The 9,429-nt window shown below is 53.3% G+C and overlaps 1 protein-coding gene across 2 annotated transcripts; it reads right to left on the bottom strand.

The window, feature by feature from the left end:
* Positions 1-4,048: 4,048 nt before the first annotated feature.
* LOC128372883 (potassium voltage-gated channel subfamily G member 3-like) lies at positions 4,049-5,802 on the bottom strand. 2 transcript variants are annotated; one of them, XM_053333080.1, is made up of 3 exons: positions 5,402-5,802; positions 4,815-5,017; positions 4,049-4,761 (listed from the first exon to the last, which is right to left on the bottom strand). In XM_053333080.1, exons 1-3 carry the CDS (start codon positions 5,800-5,802, stop codon positions 4,049-4,051), a joined length of 1,317 nt encoding a protein of 438 aa, XP_053189055.1. The 2 variants fall into 2 exon arrangements, with proteins under 2 accessions (XP_053189055.1, XP_053189057.1); XM_053333082.1 differs by having other exon boundaries at positions 4,049-4,694; positions 4,796-4,966; positions 5,378-5,802.
* Positions 5,803-9,429: the final 3,627 nt, after the last annotated feature.

A 9,429-nucleotide genomic window follows, 5' to 3' on the forward strand; every position in this document is an offset into this window, starting at 1 on the left:
GGAGTGATGCTTCCTGGTGATGTGAGTACTAACCCTAACCCTGGAGTGATGCTTCCTGGTGATGTGAGTACTAACCCTAACCCTGGAGTGATGCTTCCTGGTGATGTGAGTACTAACCCTAACCCTGGAGTGATGCTTCCTGGTGATGTGAGTACTAACCCTAACCCTGGAGTGATGCTTCCTGGTGATGTGAGTACTAACCCTAACCCTGGAGTGATGCTTCCTGGTGATGTGAGTACTAACCCTAACCCTGGAGTGATGCTTCCTGGTGATGTGAGTACTAACTCTAACCCTGGAGTGATGCTTCCTGGTGATGTGAGTACTAACCCTAACCCTGGAGTGATGCTTCCTGGTGATGTGAGTACTAACCCTAACCCTGGACTGATGCTTCCTGGTGATGTGAGTACTAACCCTAACCCTGGAGTGATGCTTCCTGGTGATGTGAGTACTAACCCTAACCCTGGAGTGATGCTTCCTGGTGATGTGAGTACTAACCCTAACCCTGGAGTGATGCTTCCTGGTGATGTGAGTACTAACCCTAACCCTGGAGTGATGCTTCCTGGTGATGTGAGTACTAACCCTAACCCTGGAGTGATGCTTCCTGGTGATGTGAGTACTAACCCTAACCCTGGAGTGATGCTTCCTGGTGATGTGAGTACTAACCCTAACCCTGAAGTGATGCTTCCTGGTGATGTGAGTACTAACCCTAACCCTGAAGTGATGCTTCCTGGTGATGTGAGTACTAACCCTGACCCTGGAGTGATGCTTCCTGGTGATGTGAGTACTAACCCTAACCCTGGAGTGATGCTTCCTGGTGATGTGAGTACTAACCCTAACCCTGGAGTGATGCTTCCTGGTGATGTGAGTACTAACCCTAACCCTGGAGTGATGCTTCCTGGTGATGTGAGTACTAACCCTAACCCTGGAGTGATGCTTCCTGGTGATGTGAGTACTAACCCTAACCCTGGAGTGATGCTTCCTGGTGATGTGAGTACTAACCCTAACCCTGGAGTGATGCTTCCTGGTGATGTGAGTACTAACCCTAACCCTGGAGTGATGCTTCCTGGTGATGTGAGTACTAACCCTAACCCTGAAGTGATGCTTCCTGGTGATGTGAGTACTAACCCTAACCCTGAAGTGATGCTTCCTGGTGATGTGAGTACTAACCCTGACCCTGGAGTGATGCTTCCTGGTGATGTGAGTACTAACCCTGACCCTGGAGTGATGCTTCCTGGTGATGTGAGTACTAACCCTGACCCTGGAGTGATGCTTCCTGGTGATGTGAGTACTAACCCTGGAGTGATGCTTCCTGGTGATGTGAGTACTAACCCTAACCCTGGAGTGATGCTTCCTGGTGATGTGAGTACTAACCCTGGAGTGATGCTTCCTGGTGATGTGAGTACTAACCCTAACCCTGGAGTGATGCTTCCTGGTGATGTGAGTACTAACCCTAACCCTGGAGTGATGCTTCCTGGTGATGTGAGTACTAACCCTAACCCTGGAGTGATGCTTCCTGGTGATGTGAGTACTAACCCTAACCCTGGAGTGATGCTTCCTGGTGATGTGAGTACTAACCCTAACCCTGAAGTGATGCTTCCTGGTGATGTGAGTACTAACCCTAACCCTGAAGTGATGCTTCCTGGTGATGTGAGTACTAACCCTGACCCTGGAGTGATGCTTCCTGGTGATGTGAGTACTAACCCTGACCCTGGAGTGATGCTTCCTGGTGATGTGAGTACTAACCCTGGAGTGATGCTTCCTGGTGATGTGAGTACTAACCCTAACCCTGGAGTGATGCTTCCTGGTGATGTGAGTACTAACCCTAACCCTGAAGTGATGCTTCCTGGTGATGTGAGTACTAACCCTAACCCTGAAGTGATGCTTCCTGGTGATGTGAGTACTAACCCTGACCCTGGAGTGATGCTTCCTGGTGATGTGAGTACTAACCCTGACCCTGGAGTGATGCTTCCTGGTGATGTGAGTACTAACCCTGGAGTGATGCTTCCTGGTGATGTGAGTACTAACCCTAACCCTGGAGTGATGCTTCCTGGTGATGTGAGTACTAACCCTGGAGTGATGCTTCCTGGTGATGTGAGTACTAACCCTAACCCTGGAGTGATGCTTCCTGGTGATGTGAGTACTAACCCTAACCCTGGAGTGATGCTTCCTGGTGATGTGAGTACTAACCCTGACCCTGGAGTGATGCTTCCTGGTGATGTGAGTACTAACCCTGACCCTGGAGTGATGCTTCCTGGTGATGTGAGTACTAACCCTGGAGTGATGCTTCCTGGTGATGTGAGTACTAACCCTAACCCTGGAGTGATGCTTCCTGGTGATGTGAGTACTAACCCTAACCCTGGAGTGATGCTTCCTGGTGATGTGAGTACTAACCCTAACCCTGGAGTGATGCTTCCTGGTGATGTGAGTACTAACCCTGGAGTGATGCTTCCTGGTGATGTGAGTACTAACCCTAACCCTGGAGTGATGCTTCCTGGTGATGTGAGTACTAACCCTGACCCTGGAGTGATGCTTCCTGGTGATGTGAGTACTAACCCTAACCCTGACTCACAACTTCATCATTTAAACAGAAATAAAACATCAGCAAAGAATTTAAACTACAGTTATTCCAGAAGAAGAAACTGAAGCAACGATTTCCTTTAAGAACATTTAGACAGTAAACAAGTAGCATCACATAGAAATACTGCAGTAAAGTACCAGTACTGCAGTAAAGTACCAATACTACAGTAAAGTACCAGTACTACAGTAAAGTACCAGTACTGCAGTAAAGTACCAGTACTGCAGTAAAGTACCAGTACTACAGTAAAGTACCAGTACTGCAGTAAAGTACCAGTACTGCAGTAAAGTACCAGTACTGCAGTAAAGCACCAGTACTACAGTAAAGTACCAGTACTGCAGTAAAGCACCAGTACTACAGTAAAGTACCAGTACTGCAGTACAGTTTGAGGTACTTGTACTGCTGTACTTATAAACTCATTAATTTTAATCTAACTTCTGTTTCTGCTCTAAATGTTGAGGAAGAAACATTTTAATCAGTAATGACAGCGACTGACTGATTGACTCCCCCGGTTTGTTCTCTGCAGTATTTAACAGTGAAGAAGAAGAAGAGTGAGTTCTGTGCTGCAGTATTTAACAGTGAAGAAGAAGAAGAGTGAGTTCTGTGCTGCAGTATTTAACAGTGAAGAAGAAGAAGAGTGAGTTCTGTGCTGCAGTATTTAACAGTGAAGAAGAAGAAGAGTGAGATAACTGACATTCACACTTCAGCAGCCCGACTGTCCTGATCACACTTTAACTTCCTGTCTGTGACTCGCCGTTACCGTGGAAACCGTGGACAGGGTCCAGTTACAGCACAGACTGTCGGGTTAACTCAGACTCCACAGAGTAGACGGTAAATGGACTGTACTACAGGAAACTAACCATTCATACACCGTTGGCATAGCAACGGGAGCAGTTTGGGGTTAAGGGTCTTGGACACATGGACATGTGGACTGGAGGACCCGGGAATTGAACCGCTAATCGGGAACCGTAACCACCGGGGGGGAACCGTAGTCACCGGGGGGAGCTGTAGTCACCGGGGGGAGCTGTAACCACCGGGGGGAGCCGTAGTCACCGGGGGGAACCAAAGTCACCGAGAGGAGCCGAAGTCACCGGGGGGAACCGTAGTCACCGGGGGGGAGCCGTAGTCACCGGGGGGAGCCGAAGTCACCGGGGGGAGCGCCGAAGTCACCGGGGGTAACCGAAGTCAACGGGGGGAGCCGTAGTCAACGGGGGGAGCCGAAGTCACCGGGGGTAACCGAAGTCAACGGGGGGAACCGTAGTCACCGGGGGGAGCCGTAGTCACCGGGGGGGAGCCGTAGTCACCGGGGGGAGCCGTAGTCACCGGGGGGAACCGTAGTCACCGGGGGGAGCCGTAGTCACCGGGGGGAGCCGTAGTCACCGGGGGGAACCGTAGTCACCGGGGGGGAGCCGTAGTCACCGGGGGGAACCGTAGTCACCGGGGGGGAGCCGTAGTCACCGGGGGGAGCTGCGGTCAGCTGATGAACTCAGGCGGCAGGCTGCGGGCGGAGCGGGCGGAGCGGACCTTCAGCTCGGTGTAGCACTGGACGAAGCTGTGGTAGATGAAGGTGATCGGCAGCGCCAGCAGCACGATGCCGCTCACCACGCAGACTCCGCCCAGCACGCGGCCCGCCACCGTCACCGGGTACACGTCCCCGTAGCCCACCGTCGTCATGGAGATGATGACCCACCAGCAGGCGGCGGGGATGCTGGCGTAGTCCTGGTTGCTGGCCTCCAGGTCCAGGCTGTGCTCCAGCAGCTGGGCAAGCGCGCTGAAGATCGCCATGGCGACGCAGACGAAGACCAGCAGCATCACCATCTCGCGGTAGCAGCGCCGCAGCGTCAGGCCGAGCGTCTGCAGCCCCAGGAAGTGACGCGCCAGCTTGATCACCCAGAAGATCCTCATGATGCGCAGCACACGCAGCGTGACGCCGGCCCGCTGCAGCTGCGAGTTCTCCCCCGTCAGGATCGTCACGGTAACGGAGACGTAGTACGGCGTGATGGCCAGAAGGTCGATGATGTTCAGGGGACGACTGATGAACTCACATTTGTCCCGAGACACAATGAAACGGACGAGACACTCGGCGGTGAACCAGCCAATACACACCGCCTCTATGACCCTGGACAACCAATCAGAGAGAGAGAGGACAGAGACAGACCAATCAGAGAGAGAGAGGACAGAGACAGACCAATCAGAGAGAGAGAGGACAGGTGGTCCTACCTGTGCTGGTCCAGCATCTCTGCAGTCGTCCAATCGGGTAAGGTGCTGGCACACAGCATCACCATGGAGACGAGGACAAACAGCACCGACACCGACGCCAGGACCTGCGCCGCCACCGAGGACGTGGGCTCCTCCAACGTCCTCCTCATCCTCTCCAACCAGCGCTGCCGCGGCTCCTCCCGGGGGCCCCGCTCCTCCCGGGTGCCCCGCTCCTCCCGGGGGCTCCGCTCCTCCCGGGGGCCCAGCTCCTCCCGGGGGCCCAGCTCCTCCCGGGGGCCCAGCTCCTCCCGGGGGCTCCGCTCCTCCCGGGGGCTCCGCTCCTCCCGGAGGCCCAGCTCCTCCCGGGGGCTCCGCTCCTCCCGGGGGCCCAGCTCCTCCCGGGGGCCCCGCTCCTCCCGGGGGCTCCGCTCCTCCCGGGGGCCCAGCTCCTCCAGGGGGCCCAGCTCCTCCCAGGGTCCTAGCTCCTCCCGGGGGCCCCGCTCCTCCCGGGGGCCCCGCTCCTCCCGGGGGCCCAGCTCCTCCCGGGGGCCCAGCTCCTCCCGGGGGCTCCGCTCCTCCCGGGGGCCCAGCTCCTCCCGGGGGCCCCGCTCCTCCCGGGGGCCCAGCTCCTCCCGTGGGCCCAGCTCCTCCCCAGGGAGGAGGTGGATGAAGCAGTCGGAGGCGCGGTCGTGGAGGCGGCGCTGGCAGCAGGGCAGCAGGTGGCAGCTCTCCAGGCCCCAGTACAGCATCTCGTTGTAGAAGGACAGCTCACACATGTGCGGCAGCAGGCGCAGCGAGCCGCGCTGCAGGTACAGCACGATGAAGCCGAACGCGTCCGAGTGGCGGTCGAAGAAGAACTCGTTCCTGTCGCGGTCGTAGTCGTCGCAGAGCTCCAGCAGCTCGCTCTCCGTCACGCAGCGCTGCAGCCGGCTCAGCCTGCTCAGAGGGAGGCGCTGCAGCAGCTCTGCAGAGAACAGGAACCTGCGGCCGCCGACGTTCAGCGTGCACAGACCGCCGCCCACCTTCATCCTCCGCTGGGTTAGGAACACTCAGCTGCTCCTCCTCATCCTCAGTCAGAGACCTTCATCAGCCTGAAATAGACAAAGCTGATCTCTGAGTCGACTCACAGCTTTATATTATATTTATATTATTTATATAAAACACTGAATCCTGAGACAGTATCAGATTCTTCAAACTCACCAGATCTTCATCATCATCATCATCATCATCATCATCAATTGTTTCACTTCTGTTTGTTTCAGCAGCCGAACGACAAACTGTTGAGTCTCACATGAAGAGCAGCACTCCTCTTTCTGTTCTTCCTCCTCCTCTTCTTCAAACAGCAGTCTCTTTCTCCTTCTCCTGTTCTTCTTTCTCTCCTCTTCCTCGTCTTCCTCCTCTTCTTCAAACAGCAGTCTCTTTCTCCTTCTCCTGTTCTTCTTTCTCTCCTCTTCCTCGTCTTCCTCCTCTTCTTCAAACAGCAGTCTCTTTCTCCTTCTCCTGTTCTTCTTTTTATACTCTTCCTCGTCTTCCTCCTCTTCTTCAAACAGCAGTCAGTCTGAGCGGCTTTTACACAGAAACAGAATCTTTCATTCCCATAAAGCTGCTCAGTAACTGACACACTGATGTCTCTCCTTCATCTCCTCCCCCTCCTCCTCCTCTTCCTCCTCTTCCTCTTCCCCCTCCTCCTCCTCTTCCTCCTCTCCTCCCCCTCCTCCTACTCTTCCTCCTCCTCCTCCTCCTCCTCCTCCTCCTCCTTTAATCTCCAGTGTCGCCTGAATTAAACATTTGATGTAAATGTCATATTGAAGGGAAACGGCTCCACCTGCTGGACGTTCCTGTAAACTGCAGCTCATCATATTTAATGCAGTAAACTGTGATGATACAGGCTGAAGAATTGGTGTAAATTATTAAAACATTTATTTGGACAACAAAAAAACAAGCTACAAAATGTTTCTGAGTAAAAAACAAAAAAAGAAAGAAACTATTATAAATGTTGTAAATATGAAGTGACGCTAAGGTGAGAGGAGAGCAGGAGAACAGGAGAACAAGAGAGCAGGAGAGCAGGAGAGCAGGAGAACAGGAGAATAGGAGAATAGGAGAATAGGAGAACAGAAGAACAGGAGAACTGGAGAGCAGGAGAACAGGAGAACTGGAGAGCAGGAGAACAGGAGAACTGGAGAGCAGGAGAACAGGAGAACAGGAGAACAGGGGAGCAGGAGAACAGGAGAACAGGAGAACTGGAGAGCAGGAGAACAGGAGAACTGGAGAGCAGGAGAACAGGAGAACTGGAGAGCAGGAGAACAGGAGAACAGGAGAACAGGGGAGCAGGAGAACAGGAGAACAGGAGAACAGGAGAGCAGGAGAACAGGAGAACAGGAGAACAGGAGAACAGTAGAACAGGAGAACAGGAGAACAGGAGAACAGGAGAGCAGGAGAACAGGGGAGCAGGAGAACAGGAGAACAGAAGAACAGGAGAACAGGGGAGCAGGAGAGCAGGAGAACAGGGGAGCAGGAGAACAGGATAGCAGGAGAACAGGGGAGCAGGAGAGCAGGAGAACAGGGGAGCAGGAGAACAGGAGAGCAGGAGAACAGGAGAGCAGGGGAACAGGAGAACAGGAGAACAGGAGAACAGGGGAGCAGGAGAACAGGAGAACAGGAGAACAGGAGAGCAGGAGAACAGGAGAACAGGAGAGCAGGAGAGCAGGAGAACAGGGGAGCAGGAGAACAGGAGAGCAGGAGAACAGGAGAGCAGGGGAACAGGAGAACAGGAGAACAGGAGAACAGGAGAACAGGAGAACAGGGGAGCAGGAGAGCAGGAGAACAGGAGAGCAGGAGAGCAGGAGAACAGGAGAGCAGGAGAACAGGAGAGCAGGAGAACAGGGGAACAGCAGGAGAGCAGGAGAACAGCAGAACAGCAGGAGAGCAGGAGAGCAAGAGAACAGGAGAGCAGGAGAACAGGAGAACAGGAGAACAGGAGAACAGAAGAACAGGAGAACAGGAGAACAGGACCACCACCATCACCGACTGTGGCTTGGATGGACTTGATGACCAGACTTGGCGACGAGGATGAGCTGAGGTTCGGTTCTGGTCCTGGAGCACGCGGGTCCGGTGACGCTCCGCTAAGCGCTCGTCAATCTTTGAGGGAAACTAAAGCATCCAACTCAGATGGTAGATCTAAGGGGGTCAGATGGTCCTTGATAGTTTCTGATAAGCCATTGAAAAAGGCGTCTGCGTATTATTGTTGCATTGGAAGTCTGCTAAATATCCTTCTATTTCCCGGTGGCTTAAAGATTCATGTTTTTTTTAAATTGAGAAAACTAAATATACGCTGAGAGGATGTACAGTCAAATTTTTTCAACAATGGCAACCTTTTATTTCCTATTTCACTAATTTAGAGGTACTACCTGATTGAATGTGTGCCTGTTACTGTTATACCTTTTATATTGCATAAATAACCAGTAGTATGTGTGTTGGGTTAGGGTTAACCTATTACACATATGTGTGTGTTAAAAAGAAAAGAAAGGGCAAATTGTATGTCTGAAACTGAAAGTATTGTAGCTTAAAAAATATTTGGCCAAAAGAAAAAGGCGTCTGCTAAAGCTGGCTGGTTCCACCCACTGTCTGCTGCTAGAGTATGAAGCTCTATGGCCTAGTCTAAGACTGACCTTTGACCCCGTTTCAGGGCCACCAGGGCCTTTGCTGACTCCCTGCCCGGATTGCAGACTGAAAAACTTTAAATGTCTCTATAAAAAGAGGCAGTAAGTTACAGACTGTGGATCCATGAGTCCACTCTGCCGTAGCCGAGGCCTTGGCACGGTCAGAGCGATAGGACATGATTAGGCGTGGGATGATAACCGTGTTCAAGGTATACCGCGATTTGAAAAAGCCACAATAACCGAAACCGCCAAATTTTCTGTCATACCGTTCCTAAGGTATGAGCTGTTTTTTGTCTGGTCAAAGACAGGAAGTGCTGGTCAAAGACAGGAAGTGCTGGTCAAAGACAGGAAGTGCTGGTCAAAGACAGGAAGTGCTGGTCAAAGACAGGAAGTGCTGGTCAAAGACAGGAAGTGCTGGTCAGAAACCCCTCAGGTGGTGCAGCTGCTCCTGGTGAACCCTAGCTAGTCGCTCCTCCTGGTGAACCGTAGCTAGTCGCTCCTCCCGGTGAACCATAGCTAGTCGCTCCTCCCGGTGAACCGTAGCTAGTCGCTCCTCCCGGTGAACCGTAGCTAGTCGCTCCTCCCGGTGAACCGTAGCTAGTCGCTCCTCCCGGTGAACCGTAGCTAGTCGCTCCTCCCGGTGAACCACAGCTAGTACCTCCTCCAGGTGAACCATAGCTAGTCGCTCCTCCTGGTGAACCATAGCTAGTCGCTCCTCCTGGTGAACCACAGCTAGTCCCTCCTCCTGGTGAACCGTAGCTAGTTCCTCCTCCTGGTGAACCGTAGCTAGTTCCTCCTCCTGGTGAACCGTAGCTAGTCGCTCCTCCTGGTGAACCATAGCTAGTTCCTCCTCCTGGTGAACCGTAGCTAGTCGCTCCTCCCGGTGAACCGTAGCTAGTTCCTCCTCCCGGTGAACCATAGCTAGTTGCTCCTCCCGGTGAACCGTAGCTAGTCCCTCCTCCCGGTGAACCGTAGCTAGTCGCTCCTCCCGGTGAA

The sequence above is a fragment of the Scomber japonicus genome, chromosome 14 (genome assembly GCF_027409825.1).
Source record: "Scomber japonicus isolate fScoJap1 chromosome 14, fScoJap1.pri, whole genome shotgun sequence".
Classification (NCBI taxonomy): domain Eukaryota; kingdom Metazoa; phylum Chordata; class Actinopteri; order Scombriformes; family Scombridae; genus Scomber; species Scomber japonicus.